The following is an 18,642-nucleotide window of genomic DNA, read 5'->3' on the forward strand; positions in this document are numbered from 1 at the left end:
GATGGCACGTCACGTGATCCCAGGCCCCGCCTTGGATCAGCGACCTTCCATCGCGGCTATCCCGATGGTCTTCCTTCCTGCGGCCTGCATAACAAAAGGAAGCAACTCCTTGTTACCTTGTAACAGCGACGTCGTGGACCACGAATTCGAGCCGGAAAAGTACGACCGCGTTCTTTCCATTGAGCTCTTTGAGCACATGAAGAATTACTCGCTGCTCATGGCCAAGGTCAGCCGCGCTCTCAAACCAGGCGGCAAGTTGTTTGTGCATATTTTTGCGCACAAGGATACGCCGTATGATTTTGAAGGCGGGTGGATGACGGAGCACTTCTTCACGGGCGGCACGATGCCGAGTGCTGATTTGCTCCTCTTCTTTCAAGATGATCTTAGGATTAAGAGGCAGTGGTGGGTTAGCGGTATGCATTATAGTAAGACGTGTGAGGATTGGTTGACGACTATGCTGAGCAACAAGGAGAGTATTTGGAAGGGGTTGGAGGAGACGTATGGCAAAGATGGTGCGTTGACGTGGTGGAACAGGTGGCAGGTATTTTATCTGGCTTGTAGTGAGCTGTTTAGGTGGGATGGGGGTGACACGTGGGGTGTTAGTCACTATCTGTTTGAGAAGCCTGAATAAGCGGGAAAAGCTTGGATGGGGAGAGGGATGGGAACAATGAGTCGTCAGGGGGATGGCTGAATGGTGTATAGATAGGCTGAGTAATATCTAATCTCATTCTCATCACATGTCGCGCTGAGTCACAATTGTTGTGGAGGAACTTTGGTGTGATTCGATGATTTCAGGACTTGGCAAGAAGCCGCGGTATCGAATGGTGCCAGGCAGTGTGGTAGTCGCGGGATCGGGAGATGGACAGACGGTATGATGTTCTTCTGGAGTTCAGAGTTCTTGGCGCTGTCTGCGCGGATATTGCAGTCATCGGTTTGAGCCCGTTGTTCGCATTCCTTGGTATATACACCCGCCATGGTTACAGTGTATTTTTCAATATATCCATAGCTTCCCAAGCTCCTCCATCTTGCTCGTCGAGAGCTCAGTGGTCCCACGGGTGCTTCCAGCCCAGAAGCGCTGGTCCGTCCTTCTTCGCGCGGTACATCAACTGCCATTGTTAGCGCCGTGCGTCTCCGCGTCTATCGATACCACGTACGAAGAACCACATGGAGGCGCCGAGGCCGGTAGCCATGAATCGGTACAGCGGTCGGACCGGGTGGATGTGGATGGGGTGGTTCGGCATCTGCGCATATTTGGGCGGGCCCATGCGGGCCAGTGTGGGTTGCATGGTGTTTGTGAGCCTGAGAACGTGTCAGCATCGCGGCATGTCTGCATTGTCTGGGCGGGGCGTCGTACCTGCAAGCTGTGTCGTGCAATGGCCGGTTGACGTCTTTGGTGAGTGAGGTGTGGTTAAGGTCGATCGGAAGCTACGCTAGCGCTTCGGCGCCAAGGCTGGCATCACGACTGCGGATCGCGTTCTTTGCTCCTTCATCTGCGAACATTCCAACATCTACTATCATGTCTGCGCAATAGCCTCTGCTTTCCCATTCTCTATCCATGGCAGCGCACGCCATCGCGACCACACATCCTTGGTTGTATCTCATCGCCCGACTCGAAACATAGCGACAACGCAACTTCCTGCGGACAACTGTTCCGCGGACCACTTAGCAGCGACGACGAAGCGTAACGGCGAAGCCTCCATCACCAACACTAGTCACCGCCATCGCCGATATGGCCAACTCAGCGGGCGCAACGCCATCGCGCACCCTGCAGCGGCGCTTCAAGGGATGCAGCAAAATCGCCGACTATGAAATGATGAAGAAACTCGGAGAGGGTACTTTTGGTGAAGTCCATATGGCGCGGCAAAAGGCCACTGGCAGCATCTTTGCGCTCAAGAAGATTTTGATGCACAACGAAAAGGACGGCTTCCCCATCACAGCGCTGCGAGAAATCAAGCTGCTGAAGATGCTGTCGCACGAAAACGTCCTCAAGCTCGAGGAGATGGCCGTGGAGCGACCCAAGGCTGAGGGCCGGAAACGCGCCATCTTATACATGGTGACGCCTTACATGGACCACGACCTGTCAGGCCTGCTCGATAATCCCGAAGTCCGGTTCCAAGAAGCGCAGATCAAGTGCTACATGCTGCAACTGTTTAAGGGCCTGCGATATCTCCACGACAACCACATCCTACATCGAGACATGAAGGCCGCCAACCTTCTCATCAACAACCGCGGACGGCTACAGATAGCAGATTTCGGTCTCGCGCGCCACTACGACGAAGCGGTGCCGCAACGGGGCAGGGGCAATGGCGAAGCCAAGCGCGAGTACACTACACTGGTCGTTACCAGATGGTACCGGCCACCAGAGCTCCTCCTGCAGCTGAGGAAGTACACCCCTGCCATTGACATGTGGGGCGCAGGCTGCGTCTTTGGCGAGATGTTCAAGCGCAAGCCCATCCTCGCCGGCCAGAGCGACATTCACCAAGCGCAAATCATCTTCGAGCTCGTCGGCTCCCCAAACGACACGAGCATGCCCGGCTGGCACGAACTCCCTGGCGCAGACCCCATCCGCGCCTTCGCCCCCAGCACCGGCAACATTGCCCAGCGATTCCGCGAACTCTCGCCCGTCGGCCTCTCCCTAATAAAAGACCTCATGCGCCTCGACTGGCGCAAGAGAATCAACGCCATCGACGCAATCGACCACCCTTACTTCCGCGAATCCCCGCTCCCCATGCGCGAAGAAGACATCCCGCACTTTGCCGACTCGCACGAACTCGATCGACGGAATGCGCGCGGCCAGAAACAAGCACTCCCACCCGCACCCCAAGGCGGCACCGTAGGCGGCGGACCAAACGGCGAGTGGACAGGCCAAGGGCCACCCCCGCAATCGTGGCAACAAAACGGCGATAGACGATACAATGGCGGGCCGCAGGACCGCGGGCCACCGGGCGTCGACAACAGAGGACCAAGAGGTGGCTATGATAGAAGAAACTACGAACACAGACCCCCGCCGCCACCACCGGGTGGTGACAGACGACCAAATTGGGGCAATGGTGCGGAGAGAGGACATAATGGACTGCCTGCGCCGCCGGCAGATGGCAGACATCCGCTTCCTCCTGTCCCGAGATATGGGCCTGATGGCGTGGACAGGAGACGAGGACCCCCTCATCAATCCGCTGGTGCTGCTGCTATCGCTGCGAATGCCAATGGCGGCGATACGTATATCCCTAGTTATGGTGCTGAAGGCCCGCCACGCCGGAGTAGGGAACCTGATGATAGGAATGCGAGACGGGGTTCGAGGGACTCGGGTAACTCGCGTGAAGGTGGTGGGTATACGGATCCTCATCATCATCATCATCATCAGCAGCAGCAGCGGAATCGTGGCGCGTATAGAGAGAGGCAGGATGGTCCTGGGAGGGGGTTTGCGGCGAGGGAGAGGGAGAGGAGGGATGGGAGGACGAGGAGTAGGAGTCCGGAGAGGAGGGGGGATGGGAGGAGGGATGGGGGTGGTGGTGGTGGGAGAGAAAGAGAGAGGGATAATAACGATATTTATCGTAGGCGGTAGGAGTGCTTGCCAGGCGGCAAGTCTGAACGATTGGAGATTCCAAGGTAACTTGTCCAAGATGGTACTGGCTTTTTTTTTTTCGGGCAATGAAGGGGTTTTTTCATCTTTCTAGGTTGGGGAGGGGGGATTGGCGTGGTTTTTTTTTCGTTCACTTATCACGACCTCTTTTCTAGAGCGTATCTTTTTTTTTCGGCATTTTCACGGCGTTGTGCAATGAGGAGAGGTTTTGGGCGGAGACAGAGAGAGGAGTGTAGCGATTGTCGGGTGGGAATGTGGTGGTGCCTGTGTGATTATAGATACCAGTATACGATTAGGTAGCATAGGATAGCATTAGATAGTCGTAGTACGTAGTGAATCAAAGATGATTACATGATGTTTGATGGCGTTGAGGATGCGTGCGACTTGGCCGTGGTCGAATATCGCGCTTTTTCATGATGGGTAGGTGGGAGATTGGCACTTGAAGAGGAGTACGTTGAATGGTCGTGTGTGAGAGGGGGTTATCACGATAGTGTACATGGCTGCAAATGAGTCAGCATATGTCTCGCGCACTTTCCACGGTTACGGAGAAGCACAACGTACCACTTTTGGAAAATACCACTCCGTAACTCAAGGGTCTCTATATCACACATTTCAATAGTGCCGATCCTTGCCAGTTTGTTTGTGATTGGCTGGTACACGTGATTGGGCGGTCGACCGTGGAGGCGCAGTGAAGAAGGCTTGGCAAATTCAGCCTGGTGGTCTACCCCGCTGAGTCCTCACCTCTTTCCTTCTCATCTTCGGCTTGCTTTGGTGTTCTTCCCTCCTGGCGATTCGCTTCAGCATTCATTTCGCATCTTTCATCTTCGGTTTGCACATCTGCTACGCGGATTTGCTGTGGTCCGTCACTGATTGGTGGTTGCCATCGGCCTCTACTTCATGTGCCACACATCACGTTCGGGAGCGAGTACGCATATCCACACCTGCAAGCGCGCCTCTTTACGATGACTGCCCTCCGATCGTTAATTTTTTGAAACACCCAAGTCATCGGATTTATTGCCTTACTATTCATTGAAGCACAAAACAAATGACCGTTAGCATACAAGCGTCAACCTCCAGTAAATCAAAGGAACATCTGTATCAGTCGTACCAGCTCAATCGAAACACATCCCCCACGTAATCCTCGCGATGCCCCGATGTCTCGATTGTAGCAAAGCACTGATTCCGAAAGAGGTCCCAGATAAGTCGATGATACGAATTCGTACATGGCCCTCAGGACCCGAGTTGATCAGACTCTCTGAGACGACTGGTTGCGAGCTATGCACATTTGTTAGGAAATATCCGGAGAAGGTTTCTTCAACGAACCTTCGACACCTGCAAGATGAGGCCGCAATCGTGCTTCAAGACTGTCATACCGAGATCGCTCTTTCGGTCGGCCCTAATGACGAAGATGGATACATATCTTTCATACAGATTCCTTCATTTCAATGGAGTCGTGCTCTCGACATGAAGCCTGTTGCTTTCCATGCAGCAATACCGGCTCTGAAGACTCCTTATAACCCAGTACTGCATGCGTGTGAGCTTTTGGAAGCTTGCGTGCTCGGCGACAAGGATGAACACCATGACTGTGAACCAGTCAAAAGGGGCATACCAGCCAAAGTGGAACAGCTTCCTCGCCGTCTACTCGACCTCTCTCATGGCGATCATATTCTCACGCTTGACGTGCAAGCATGGATCAGCACGACCCGCGCAACGGTCGATCAGCTGTCCAACTACTGTACCTTAACGTATCGCTGGGGCAAGGGGCCACCTGGCTGCATGTTAAGCACAGAATTTACAGGGGAAAAAGTTTCGTTATTCGAAAGCCTACCACAGACATTCAAGGATGCTATAATCGTTGCCCGTGCCTTGAAGATACGCTTCATCTGGATCGATGCCATGTGTATAGTACAGCCTAGTGCACATGGCAATTTCAACGATTGGAACACGGAAGGACCACGCATGTGGCTTGTCTACGAAAATGCAACCTGCAACATTGCGGCTACTTGCTCCAGCAATCCTGATGAAGGCTTTTTATCTCGAGCCGGGACAGAGTACGTTACACCATGCAGTATTTCTCAAGAGACAGAAGACGGAGCAACACAGCCTATGTTTTTGCCCTCCATGTTGGCGAGCCACGTGTACTATGGTTCAGTCTTTGCGTCCAGCTTGAATAGACGTGGTTGGGTTGCACAAGAGCGCTTGCTCTCGCGAAGGATACTACATTTCACCGAAGAGGGAGTCTTGTTGGAGTGCCAAGCATTTGATGCAACTGACGATGATGATTGGTTTGAACATCCTTCTCTGCTGACGTTCAGAAAATGGCTTTTTTTCATTGAGTCCTACTCAATGTCAGGTTTTACGCAGCTAACAGACCGTTTGATAGCGTTGTCATCAATTGCAAGATCTGTACCAGTGGAGCAGTTCGGGCCCACATACTTTGCAGGCATATGGGGAGAACATCTTGTGGAATGCCTCTCTTGGCGCTCTAAAGATCCTTGCTCTATGGATCTAAGAAGACGATACCTCGCTATAGCGCCATCATGGAGTTGGGCATCAGTTCCGGACGGGATCGTGTATCCTGATGTAGATGTCTACGACACAACAGAATCTCTGATAGACTTCGAAGGCGTTTCTATGTCCCCATCTCAGCCCAGTAATCCGTATGGAAACATAGAAGACGGGGCTTTGAAGTTTCGTGCTTGGATGTTCAGCGTATCCTTGCCGGAGGAGAACAAAAGGCGAGAGCGATTCGAGATCTTGGACATCGAACATGTGTCTTCGGTGAGCTATAGACTCTCCTGGGATGAGTTGCAAGACCCTGCCATGGCAAAGAGCGTTTACCATGTTGTTCCGCTTCGCATGACAGGCAGTGATGATGCCGCTGCGGGATATCTTGTCTGTCTGGTTGTCGAGTCACTGCCATCAGCAAGCGATAAAGACTACGGCGATTCATGTAAGATTTTCCGGCGTATTGGTTGGTTCGAGTTGGGTATCTCCTGGGACGTTGATGAAGAAGACCAATGGCACGAAGCACCTTCTGATGTATTGTTAGCTGCAATGTTTCCCGACATCACCACACAAACCATCATAGTTGTGTGATTGAATTAAATACACACTACAGTTATGCACGAACGACTGACGACAATTTGACATCCCTCAGATCATGCAGCGAGCAGTTCGACTCGAGTATCTTCAACAGCAGAGTTGGGTAATCCCACCCCAAACCGGCAGCAGCCAATGCACTCAGACTAGCTTGCTGCTCCCTCCCGGGTCTACCAGGGCCTGTCATGTTCTGACCACGCGTCAGCATGTCAGAAAAAGCAAGCGTGTGTTGACTTACCGGCTTCATGTTGACATCGAACAAAGCGAATGGTGACGATTCATTCTCTTCGAATCGACGAACATCAATTCTCATTGGAGCAGTACACTGGAGTAGTTTTGCTACCTCAATGCACTGAGACTGTATCTCACTATAGTGTGGGTCAGATTCATGTTCACTCTCAAACAGACATCGTGAATTCTGAAGAACAGCAACAATGCCGTTGTACGGTGCCACACCTGTCTACAGTCAGCAGAGATTCCTTCAGCTTGATACTTGGGGCCAACAGACCGTCAGCGTGATTGAATCGTTCCACGACTGGCATTGCCCAGTAGTCATTCTGTCCTGTGGCTGACGAAGGCGGCATCACGGTGACGGTCGCTTCCTGCCCAGCAAGATAGTCTTCGATGATCACGGATGTCTCCTCCTTCAACAAACCACGGCAGTGCTCGTTCAGTTCTTCTGGCGAACGACATACCTTGACGCCATAACTACCTCGGCCTCGGACAGGCTTTGCGACCACAGGATATTTTAGATCAACCCGAAGAATATCCGCAAGAGCTTGCTCGTCGTGAACGTCGTGAGCGCCGGGTAGCGTAAAGCCGCCGCGAGCACGGAGAAGATTGTTGACAAAAGACTTGTCATCGTATTGTTCGACCAGTTTGGGCGGCTGACCAACAACCTTCAATGTCTTAGCCACACTTGTCAGACTGGGCGATGTTTGCAGTGGATGATTCGCGAAGAGTATGGTGTTCGCCCAGAAGTGTGTTGCTCCCTTCTTGATCGCGTCCATCATTCCACGTTCTGAATCTCCAAAACACCAGTCTGCATCTCTTTCAGGGTCGGGAGCGGAAACTGGGGTGATGACATCTATCGCGCACTGGTGTTTCAGCACGTATGCGATGTCCGCTCCAGAATCTCTGTATCCTTGGTACAGCTGTCAGTCATAGTTGAATGCCCACACGCAAGATGCGCAACTCCGTACCCCCAGACTTCTTAGGCTTGCGCACTCCGTTGATCAACGGTGGCTCGAGTTCTTGATAGAGCACCGCCACACGTGGCGTGGAGGTGGTCGACATGTGCCGAGAAGCAGCGGCAACTTGCTGAGCTGAGATGCGTGGCTGCGCGCTGCGCTGTGTCGAAGCGATCATGATGTGTGGTTGAGCATATCAGTGTTCTTGGGGATATTTTAACTATGAAGTTCAAGAGGACAGTCCAGGAAGAGTTGACGCGGAGAGCCATCGGAAATGTTTCCGAGAGCGCCATGCACAGATCATGAAGCGTTGCGTTCTGTACAACCACATTCTTGTCTACTACTATAGCATAACAGAACTACCGCTCTCAACTACCAGCATTCACGCGGGCCGATTCCGAAATTACTCTTTCGGATTGCTAGCTAGCCGCGTACGGCAGGTACGCAATTTTAGGAAGCTGCGGGAGGATGTACGCAAGTGCGGGTAATTTAACTACGTTGTAGTTTTGTTGCTGAACGACGGATGTAACCCGAAGCAAATAAATAGAGAACCAGGATCGGGTCCCGATCGATACCACCACCGAGATCTGTTTATCGAAGGAACAAACCTTAGCCGAGCACCCCTGTGTTGACCCACTCGCGTTACGTATACGTGTACCCACAGCATGCCAGGAACAGTCGCGATGATTAGTTTGTACAATCTACATGGAGATACGATGAGAGACTCGATGTCGGGGTTATTTAATCCTTCTGTCTCCTACTCACGAAGGTCACAATCGACAGCAGCAGCTCACCCGTAGATCTGAACTCGGCGCCTTCAATCATGCTTCTCGGCGCTTTTGCAACCCTCGTAGGTCTCGCTGCAGGCGTACCTTCGAGTTCACATGCTCGTGCAGCGCAAGCAGCTGGAGATCTTGTTGTCACTAAGGTTCCCGACTATGTGCGCCCCTATGTCGTGCGTGCATACTCCCTAGACGGAGTTCGAGTCGGGTCTCAAGTCTACCGCTTCCCGGTTACCGGTCCTTCTTCGGACTACGCCTTCACACTTATCAGCACTGCTGCCCCGGCCAGTACAAGCCTTGGTGTACTGCCTCATGTATGTCTCTATGAAATGGCAAGGTATAGTCAAATGCTAACAGATCAAGACTCACGCGATCCACTACGAGAACTTCTACTGCCTCAAGGGACGGTACGCTCTCTGGACGAGCAAAGACAACGCCACATCAGGAAGGATCCTGACACCGGGTGACTACGGTGCCGTTCCTCATGATACAACCCACACTTTCCAGCTGCTTGATCCATTTGTCGAGCTTGTCGGCGTGATCCAGCCTGGTGGTTTCGAAGACCTCTTCTACTTCCTCGCGAGCGACAACTACACTTCCAGCACCAACTCGCCCTTCCCACAAGGAAATTTCTCCGATCCCGGAGGCGACTCCAGCCTAATCACCACACTCGAGGGCTACGATGTTTACGCAGAGCTGACTTTCAGCCCACCGATGGACTTTGGCGCAAACGGTGCTACTGAGGAGGATGCAATCTGGCACAGCGGCAGCAATGAGCTCGGTAGTGATTCTAAGACACCCTTTTTCATCGCCAAGGGTTACGGACCAAAGTATCTCGCTGGCGACAAAGATTCCTCATACACCATTGTCGAGCCTTTTATCACGAGCCAGCAGTCTGACGGCAACTTCACCGAAGGCACCATGACTTTGTCGAAACCTGCCACAGGAGCTGAGCCTGCTACATATTCGCTGCCCGGCCATACTGCGCTTGAAGTCGTTGACGGTCTAGTCAGCGTTGACGTTGGTGGTTTCGAAGGCACTACCACACTCTCTGTTGGAGATGTTGTTTTCATCCCTGCCAATACTACCTTCAGTTTCTGGGGCGAGTCTGTGTACTCGAAGGTTCTATATGTCGGTGCTGGAACAGATACAGTGGATGCTAGGATCAGGAAGGATGCTAAGGAGTGGGATTCAGTTACCTGGCCACAGTAAGCTGTCACTCAAGGTGACCTCGGCCGTGATAATAGCTGTGAAATTTAATGCAGTGTCTTTGGGCTTACGCTGATCATTAATGTGTGCATCTTGAGTACAAGTACTAATTACGAGACTGATTGAATACTCGCAGCAGCGTAGAATTGTTCTTTGTAAAGGATCCGAGCTCAGACTCTAGATATGGTTATCTTCAAGGCATGCACCATTCAGAACACTCAAAGCCTCGCCGCTACTCTGCGTCAAACAGCAAACAATAAATCTCGTTCTTGGACGCGCTCATCGAACCGAGCACTCAGCATCATCCACGTCCCACCACTGACATATGCACCTAGCAAACTCCTCAGACCTCGTCTTCAACCAAGTCATCGCAGAAGATCTTGTCGTTTTCAACCGGCTCAGCCTTGACCCTCTTCGCCATGGGAACATAATCTTCCTCCACCCCTCCCTCTTCCTCGGCATCACTCTCCTTGTACTCCACCTTCCTCTTTACACCACCGCTCATACCGCGTTTGCCCCTCGCGGCAGTCGGACTCAGAACCTCATCTTCATCGATGAGACCGGAAGGGCCATCGCTGTCAACCTCCTCGGAAACTTGCTTCTTCTTACGAGGAGTCGTCTTAGTACGGGGACGGGGAGTAGACTTTGGAGTATTCGCAGCGGAGGACTTGGACGGCGTGTTGGTGGCGGAATTGAGGTTGGTCTGGCCGGAGACATTCTTCTTCTTCCACGAGTACAAGCGGTTCTCGACAGCTTTGGCTGTGCATTCTAGGTGGGTGTGTTAGTTTACTAAATGGCGAGAGCAGCAGCAGCAGTAGAGAGGAATATTGAGGATGTGGGGCTGGATGCGATGCTGGAGGCGGGAGTGGGATCGGATCAGTGAGGGATGCACATACCCATGCCAGCGGCAGAAACGCGCTCAGCGATCTTGGTACAAAGGCTCTTGTTGAAGGAGATGTTGCATTTTTCAAAGACGCCGTGGAGAAGCTGCAAATTAGGTCAGCGACAGCGACATCACCGATGCGATTGCGGGGGGGCTGGAAGTGCACTCACGATGGCATCCAACTCCGAGGTCCACTTGATTGGCATCGTGGAGACAAGGCAGAATATCTACCAGACTATCAGCATACAGATGGTTGAGCAAGCATTCTGGACTTACAATCTGTTGTTGTGTTTTGTAGAGCAGTTCAGGATGCTGTGAGGCAGGACAGAAAAAGGTTGATGAAAGGTGACGCCAGGCAGTTGTTGGTAGGTGTTGGGATGTAGAAGGAAAGCTGGGGAGGTTGTGAGAATGACCTGGTTTTATACCCTCACTAAGGAGCGAGGAGGATGAGAGCAGGCTGGTGAGCCCAAGTGAAGGTGAGTCCGTCACCCAACCAGGAGATTGGCATCCTGCTCTCACCCTCATCCCGGCCCCACATCAAGGCGATGGGTGACGAACAAAGATGAAGACATAAATTGTAAGACATGAAGGAGCGAGAAGTGAAAAGATCCTGTCTTGTCCAGATTCACGTAGCACATCTCCACGGTCGTTGGCGTGGGATGAGAGCATGAATGCACTGGATGGGGAGCTGGGGTATCGAATGCATATGAAAAAATAGAATAGAAACCTTCCCGCCAACTTGAGATAGGAGAACTAAGAAACAGATCTACCAAAACCTCTCGAAAGTAAACCATTTCTCCGGCGTCTTCGACAACTCCACCCCCCGACTTCTAGCGATGCATGATAAGAAAGACACAGAACTCCTGATCCACCCTTCGTAACTATTTCTGTGCCTCCTCCATGATCTCCTCGGAGGTCCTTTCCACATCCTCATTCCCCTCACTCCCAGCTTCTCCCTCTTCACCACCACCATCCATCTTCTTCACACCATCTACACCCACCTCCTCCTCCCTCGCCCCACCAACACCAAGCCCAGGATCCTCCGTCTCCACCGTACCTCTCTTCCCATGATGCCACTCCTTCCATAGATCCAGCACTTGCTTCTGATTCTTCCTATTCGCCACCACAATCTTTAATTCCTTGGGAATAGGATACCTAGGAGCGCATTAGCGCAAAAAAAGAGTCAATTTCCCATGTCTCACGTGTGCGCGAAAAATCCACACCGGAACAGTAAGATATAAACTTACATGCGATCCATGAAATCCTGTTTATCAGCTTGCTTCTCCGTCATCGTCGGTCGCTTATCCATGGTTTCCGCTTCTCGGACAAAATACCGCGCCCAGCGGACTTCGTATGCGAAGACGGAGGAGCGGCGCCAGGGGTTAAGGGCTTGCGAAATGGGTTGATCTTCTTCGGTCTTGAGGTCCGCTAGGATTACGCGGCAGAGGCTGGTGACGGAGAGGTTGGCGGAGGGATTTTGAGAGCGTGAAAGCCAAAGGGCGCGGAGGCGGTGGACTATGTTGTCGTAGGCGAGTTGGGGGAGGAGGCCACAGGGGGGTAGAGCGGTGCTGAAGAGGGTGGGCACTGTGCGGTTAGTGGGCGTCTCCAGTCGCATAGCGTGGCTCTTTTGGTTCTCATGTGTTTGGAGAATCGGACGTACTGGATGTATCTTTCCCGACTTCTTTGTCGTCAGATGCGCCCTCAATGTCTTGTGGGTCGACAGCCGGTTTGGAATCCTCCTTGGGTATGGCCTCGTCCGAGACGTCGCACCAATCATCATCTTCTCGACTACCTATGTACATGTGAGCCTTTGGATTAGCCGTAATCCCATATCGATCTTGGCGTACCCTGCATCGTCGGTATCTGATCTGTCGGTCCGGCTAGACTGCTAATAAGAAGCGAAAGCACCTGGGACATGCAAAGCGATGGTATGAAAAGCCGCGTAATGGAACCGCCGAATTAAACGCGCCGACAGCAAAAGAATTAGAGATCAAGAGTCGGGTTGTTGTGGTTTTGATGTGAAAGCCGTAGCATGAGCTAGAGCAACCAAGCAAATAGAAACTCTCCGTTTGCGCCTACCTGTCCGCCCAAACGCGGGTGGTGCAGAACAACAGCTCATGACGTCAGTGCGTGGCTAGACCCTGGAAATTGGTGCGGTATCACGAGACGTCGAAATACGGTTAGGACACTTTTGACTAGAAAGAGGCTTTGGAACGAATAAGACGGGAATACTGGACCATTGTCGCAAACTGGACCATTGCTGTTGACTTGAAAAATCCTCATGAGCTTTTACATATCTTCCGGCTCATGCTGCGACCTAGTCAACTACCCTTTTACAAAGCCTTGCCCATGAACTTCCTCTTGGTGTAGCTCAGCCACCACTTGCTCGGTGTGTTGGTCTCGTCCGCGTACACCCTGTTGAGTAACCGTGTAGCCAGCTCTTGTCGCATCTGCATAATGTACTGTCGCAGCACCTCTGCTCCGTTCCTGTCCGCGGGGGCCTCGAAAGCCTGGTTCAGCGGGAATCCAGCGTCGCCTGGAATCGCAAAGTTGGTGTCGAGCGCAATGTTCATGACAGCCTGTCCGCATGATCAGCTTCCGTCCTGCCTTCCTGACAAGACTTCTCAAGGATACCATACCTTTTCAGCTTCTCTCCGGCTCATGCCCGGCTTGATCTTGCCCAATACCTCGCTGACGTACAGGATGCCATAGATGAGTACGCGATCGGCCGGTCCCTTGATTTCAAAGTTGCGGAAGAATGTGTTGGCGCGGAAGAGGGCGAGGATCTCGTCTAGAGGGTCGTATGAGTCGTGTGAGGCATCGATGGTAAGCTCTGTGACGTCGGCGGGCAGGGCTGGCAGTTGGATGGCAGGGCCACGGGTTCGTGTGCGGAGTGGGAGGAGGGCGAAGTTGCCTGGCGGGCCGTCAGTTTGTGCTGTACATGGCGAAGCTTGAGGGGGCAGCTGTACCAATCAATTGCTGATTGGGCTCATCGAGGAAGACAGAGTGGTAAGCCTGGGAGGTGTTAGCTGCCTGATCTCCTCGAATGCATACTTGGAAGCGTATGTATTGATTATGTGTCTGTAACTTACGGGCATGGTGGGTGATGTTGCCAATGTGGTGTTGTGTCTGGCGGTGTTCTTGTTGTCTTGGAGCTCGGCGGAGGTGACGGGGCAGCTCCGCTTGGTGAGGTGTGCTCATAGGGCTGACCAGGCGGGGGTGACTAAGCGGCCAATCAACGCGTCTCTGCGCGCGGCGCGTCTCCCCAACTTTCTTGCTAGCAGACTACATACCGCCAATCCGCCAGTTGTACTCCCCCAATCCGACCTCAATATCCAATAAAGCAGCCGGCAGCACCAGTTCAGCCATCGCAATGTCCGACTTCGAAGATGAGATGGACGTGGATGCGCCCGCCGTAGACAACTCTATCACATTTGGCGGAGACCAGAAGAAAGGCAAGAGGAGCGCTGCAAACCTGCCTGTTGAGGCTGAGGACTCTTTGCCATGGTGAGACTCCAGAAGGATCTACTTTCCAGACAGCTGCTGACCATGCACAGGGTAGAGAAATATAGGCCAAACTCTCTAGATGACGTCGAAGGCCACAAGGATATAATAGCTACTATCAACAAATTCGTAGACTCAAATGTACGATCTGCTTCTCTTTTCACGAAACTCCGCTAAATTCTACAGCGACTGCCTCACCTCCTCCTATATGGCCCACCAGGTACCGGAAAGACGTCGACCGTCCTCGCACTCGCACGTCGCATATACGGGAACAAGAACATGCGACAAATGGTCTTAGAACTCAACGCTTCAGATGACAGAGGTATCGACGTCGTGCGAGAGCAGATCAAAACATTCAGTAGCACAAAGCAGATCTTCGCTGCGGCGCCTAAAGCAGGAGACTCATCGCTTGCGACATTCAAGCTCATCATCCTGGACGAGGCAGATGCCATGACTGCGACCGCCCAGATGGCCCTGCGACGCATCATGGAGAAGTACACCGCCAACACACGCTTCTGTATCATCGCAAACTACACACACAAACTTTCTCCTGCGCTGTTGTCGCGGTGCACGAGGTTCAGGTTTTCTCCGCTCAAGGATCAGGACATTAGGAATTTAGTTGACAAAGTCATCGAGGAGGAGAAGGTCAACGTCACACAAGATGCCACCGACTCGCTTGTCACGCTCAGCAAAGGAGACATGAGGCGCGCGCTAAATGTACTGCAGGCGTGCCACGCATCGAGCACGCCGCTTCAAACACCGGGCAAGCCTGCATCCGACCCGAGCACTATCGTACGCGATCAGATCACGCAGACTACCATCTACGACTGCATAGCAGCCCCGCACCCCTCAGACATCAAGTACATCATCGAGACGTTGCTATCGAAGAACGATATGACGGAGTGTTTGAGGACGGTCAACAACCTGAAGATCATGAAGGGACTTGCGTTGGCAGATATCCTGACGGCTATTAGTGAGGAGCTGGTCAGTAACGACGTTCCACCCCAGGTCATGGTGACGTGGATGGCAGGCCTGGCAGATATAGAGTACAGGTTGAGTGGAGGCGGAAGCGAAGCCATCCAGACAGGCGCAGCGATTGGCGTTGTAAGGACAGGCGTGGAGTTGCTAGAGACGGGCAAGAAGTAGCGCTACCCACATGAGTTGTGGCAGAAGATGCATGCAGGAGTGTTGGCAAAATGATACCATACGATGCGCAGAAGCAATGCGACAAGATTTGAATCGCCGCCGACCAACGATCGAAAACGTGATGTTGTACTACGATAGTGCGGGGTGATTGAGTGTCAAGACTGGAGGGAAGTAGCACGGCCATTGCATGTTGTGGCAAAAGAGCGACGAGAGAGTCTTCAGAAACCGCCGCATTCGCACGCGCAAAAGCAGTTTGACAAGGCTTCATCCGCACCATTGGAGAATCGCAGCTGTGATGTTGTACTACACAAGAGTGGGGCAGAGTGTATCAAGACTCTGAGAATCACCGTGGTGATAGGACGAGAGTCGTGTTTTGCGCTAACCACGCTAGTCAACATTCACGCGACCCGAACGCGCCTTCGGATCGGCGTACTCTAGGATGTATACACGGCGCACGCCACATCAACAATCAACACAACACTCTTACTTTGCCATACTCACACTTAAAGACACGCGAGGCCCGCCGCTTGAGGAAGACACACGCGACTACCATCTCGTATAGCAAACAGCCGACACGAAGTCGCGCATGCACATCCAAACCATGCCTGTGAAGGTAAGTCGGCGCGCAATACCAACAATCACGAATCTAATCGTAGTCAGCGAAGAGAAGGTCCAACAAAGCAGCGACAAATTACTCTGCGTCGAAGCATCGACCCACTTCCTCTTCTAGCAGCACCTGAACCTACCAAACTGCAAGAGCGTCGCGCAAGCGAAGGGAAGAGCAAGCGACCACCAAGATGGCGAGGCCCCGTACGTACCATTCCTTCCATGGTACGGAACCAAGTTGACTGACCTGGCTATAGCAACACAACAACACTGGCAACATGCAACAAAGAGCTGCATCAGTCGTGCTACCAGAGTCCAACATGAATCCAACACGTGATGTCCAAAGAAGTGCGTCGCATCAGCCATCGCAATCTCAAAACATTCAACTTCGCTTCTCCTTCTCCCAATCGTTCATTGATGATGTGGAGCGACAACTCCATTCCGAGAACGAGGCTCGCTTCAACCAATCCTTCTCCGGCCTCTCCATGGCCCCCAAGCCCACCCAATCCTTCTCCAGTTCAAGTCCAAGTTCTCACTCGACTGAAAAGGCGTCTCCGGTACAGTATGTGTCGTCGCAAAGGTCCATCTACGAAGAGGAGGAGGTCAAAGCTCCCGTGTTGACCAAACCGGGGCAGAAGAAGAAGGAAGGCTATGGCTTCAGCTACTCGGAAACCTTCATGTATGATTCCGATGACTACCCGGATACGGAGTGTGAGTGGGATCCAGAAGGTGCAGAAGAACAGGGGCACGAGACGGAGCCAAATACGCCGACTACGCCAACGTCATTTAGCAATACCGAGTATCTGAATTGGGACAGTGGAGAGGAGGTTTCACGGATACATGAAATGCAACATGTTGTGCAATACTCACAGCCGACACAACAGCCAACGCCCCGCCAAAGCTTCAGTTCATCAACAACCAACGCGCCATCTTTCGACGACCTCGTCGTCCTTCGCGACGTAGGTTCCTTCCACCTTGCGCGCCCGCAACGACACCTTTCGTGTACACACGCAAGTCGAGAAGACACAATCCAACTCAAAGCCCGCGCCCAGGCTCTCCTCTCTAGATACACCGAATCTGCCTCCATTCAACTCTCCCTTCTCACCCGTCTCGAACGTATGCTTTATCTTGAGCAGAGGAAACCAGACGCCACGGAAGATGGCGTCATGAAGGCTTTACTGCCTTGTGCGGAGAGATTGGAGAGGTGGCTGGTGGGGAGTAGAGAGGAGAGAGTGGCGACGGGGGAATGGAAGGGGGTGGTGGAACATGAGATTGAGTGGGTGGGGTGGATGGTGGAGGCGGGGAGGAGGGGGGTGTTGCATGTTAGGGGGAGGGGGTGTCGGTGTAGGCCGGAGTGGGATTGAGATTTTTACAAGCAAGAGGTCAGATTAGTCAGGGTCGTGCGGCTCCTATTGCACTGCAATCTTTAGCGTAGAAGAGCAGACGTAGGTACAACGGCATCGACCAATCATTTCCACCAAAGTAAGAGTGGCACATGAGGAATCCTAGTTATTCCGGTCAGTTAAGGTCGCACAGGCCTTACCGGTAGACCCAAACAGTGTGCCGCGTTGCACTGCAATTTCTAGCGTAGAAGAGAGGGCTAAGGCTATGCGCATGATGAGACTGGACGGCTAAGCAGTATCGCGCTAACGACTTTGCACTGCAATCTTTAGCGTAGAAGTGTCGGCGTAGGTCTAAGGATATGGACCAATGACTTGCACCAAGGTAAGAGTGATACAGGAGGGACCCTTGTCAGTCCGGTCAAGGAATGGAATAACGCTGTGCTGAACAGGCGCGCACTGCAATCTCTAGCATCAAAGAGGAGCTGTGAATGCAAGTCGGATGCGCTATGTCTGACTACAATAGCCGTGCGCTAGTTAAACTACGTCGCTAGTTAAACTACCTCTACTAAAAAATGATAAAACTTTAATATATTATAACTTAATAACTATATAACTAATTTAAGAAGTAATTAAATATTTAGAATTATATAAAACTAAAAATAATTTTTTATATTACTAGATTATAAAAATATTTAGAGTTAATTATATTATACTAATAGAATAATAATATAGTAATTATAAGCTATATAGCTTATATAACTTTTTTTTTTATTTATAATATAAAGCTAAGCTTATAAAGTATATTAATATACTTACTAAGTAATATTTACTACTTATAAAAAAAAATATAATACTTTACTTTAAGTTTAGCTAAAAAAAAAAAGTTTTAAAAATCTAAGTTATTTAGTTTCTTTACTATTATTTTAACTTTTTTATTTCTTAGTATACTGTTACAATCTGCACCTAGGGGGAGACAGGGGTAAGCGTAATTACTTTAGAGGATTAAGTAGCACAGTTAAAGGATTACAGCACAGCAACTACGCTGTAGTTACGTAACTGCTTAGTAGTAAGCAAGTACACGCTAGACTAAGAACAGGTGCTTAGCAGTAAGCAGGACTAGTTAGCTAATAACTAAACATAACACTATATTACTTAGTAATAAGCACTTATATGTTACACGGGGTTAGGCTATACTCCTCTAGGCTCGGTCCGTGCTAAGGCGAGGTAGACTAAAGCGGTAGTCCGTGAGGTAATGTACGGAATGATCAGGTGGAAAAGAGTTATCGTTGTAACCAAA

General features: G+C 51.5%; 9 protein-coding genes across 9 annotated transcripts; 4 read left to right on the forward strand and 5 right to left on the reverse strand.

The window, feature by feature from the left end:
• Nucleotides 1–1,040: 1,040 nt before the first annotated feature.
• J4E82_011530 (uncharacterized protein) lies at nt 1,041–1,286 on the reverse strand (the record flags this gene model as incomplete). Its single annotated transcript, XM_051737734.1, has 2 exons — nt 1,041–1,106; nt 1,155–1,286. The coding sequence occupies 2 exons, from the start codon at nt 1,284–1,286 to the stop codon at nt 1,041–1,043; spliced, it is 198 nt and encodes a 65-aa protein (XP_051582499.1).
• A 443-nt stretch (nt 1,287–1,729) lies between these two features.
• On the forward strand, nt 1,730–3,562 carry J4E82_011531 (uncharacterized protein; the record flags this gene model as incomplete). The annotated part of the gene is made up of 1 exon (XM_051737735.1): nt 1,730–3,562. The coding sequence occupies one exon, from the start codon at nt 1,730–1,732 to the stop codon at nt 3,560–3,562; it is 1,833 nt and encodes a 610-aa protein (XP_051582500.1).
• A 3,139-nt stretch (nt 3,563–6,701) lies between these two features.
• On the reverse strand, nt 6,702–8,050 carry J4E82_011532 (uncharacterized protein; the record flags this gene model as incomplete). The annotated part of the gene is made up of 4 exons (XM_051737736.1): nt 6,702–6,872; nt 6,921–7,138; nt 7,191–7,826; nt 7,885–8,050. The coding sequence occupies 4 exons, from the start codon at nt 8,048–8,050 to the stop codon at nt 6,702–6,704; spliced, it is 1,191 nt and encodes a 396-aa protein (XP_051582501.1).
• A 645-nt stretch (nt 8,051–8,695) lies between these two features.
• On the forward strand, nt 8,696–9,866 carry J4E82_011533 (uncharacterized protein; the record flags this gene model as incomplete). The annotated part of the gene is made up of 2 exons (XM_051737737.1): nt 8,696–8,968; nt 9,018–9,866. The coding sequence occupies 2 exons, from the start codon at nt 8,696–8,698 to the stop codon at nt 9,864–9,866; spliced, it is 1,122 nt and encodes a 373-aa protein (XP_051582502.1).
• Nucleotides 9,867–10,206: 340 nt separating this feature from the next.
• Nucleotides 10,207–10,952, reverse strand: J4E82_011534 (uncharacterized protein; the record flags this gene model as incomplete). Its single annotated transcript, XM_051737738.1, has 3 exons — nt 10,207–10,631; nt 10,760–10,850; nt 10,917–10,952. The coding sequence occupies 3 exons, from the start codon at nt 10,950–10,952 to the stop codon at nt 10,207–10,209; spliced, it is 552 nt and encodes a 183-aa protein (XP_051582503.1).
• A 675-nt stretch (nt 10,953–11,627) lies between these two features.
• On the reverse strand, nt 11,628–12,600 carry J4E82_011535 (uncharacterized protein; the record flags this gene model as incomplete). The annotated part of the gene is made up of 4 exons (XM_051737739.1): nt 11,628–11,901; nt 11,994–12,330; nt 12,407–12,538; nt 12,594–12,600. The coding sequence occupies 4 exons, from the start codon at nt 12,598–12,600 to the stop codon at nt 11,628–11,630; spliced, it is 750 nt and encodes a 249-aa protein (XP_051582504.1).
• A 479-nt stretch (nt 12,601–13,079) lies between these two features.
• On the reverse strand, nt 13,080–13,844 carry J4E82_011536 (uncharacterized protein; the record flags this gene model as incomplete). The annotated part of the gene is made up of 4 exons (XM_051737740.1): nt 13,080–13,325; nt 13,386–13,660; nt 13,716–13,761; nt 13,839–13,844. The coding sequence occupies 4 exons, from the start codon at nt 13,842–13,844 to the stop codon at nt 13,080–13,082; spliced, it is 573 nt and encodes a 190-aa protein (XP_051582505.1).
• Nucleotides 13,845–14,119: 275 nt separating this feature from the next.
• On the forward strand, nt 14,120–15,396 carry J4E82_011537 (uncharacterized protein; the record flags this gene model as incomplete). Its single annotated transcript, XM_051737741.1, has 3 exons — nt 14,120–14,253; nt 14,304–14,391; nt 14,437–15,396. The coding sequence occupies 3 exons, from the start codon at nt 14,120–14,122 to the stop codon at nt 15,394–15,396; spliced, it is 1,182 nt and encodes a 393-aa protein (XP_051582506.1).
• Nucleotides 15,397–15,997: 601 nt separating this feature from the next.
• Nucleotides 15,998–16,961, forward strand: J4E82_011538 (uncharacterized protein; the record flags this gene model as incomplete). Its single annotated transcript, XM_051737742.1, has 3 exons — nt 15,998–16,009; nt 16,057–16,206; nt 16,260–16,961. Coding segments are annotated over 3 exons (864 nt in total), but the record flags the coding sequence as incomplete, so codon positions are not given.
• Between the last annotated feature and the right edge of the window lie 1,681 nt (nt 16,962–18,642).

Source organism: Alternaria postmessia (genome assembly GCF_024291825.1).
Source record: "Alternaria postmessia strain BMP 2775 chromosome Unknown scaffold_223, whole genome shotgun sequence".
Lineage (NCBI taxonomy): Eukaryota > Fungi > Ascomycota > Dothideomycetes > Pleosporales > Pleosporaceae > Alternaria > Alternaria postmessia.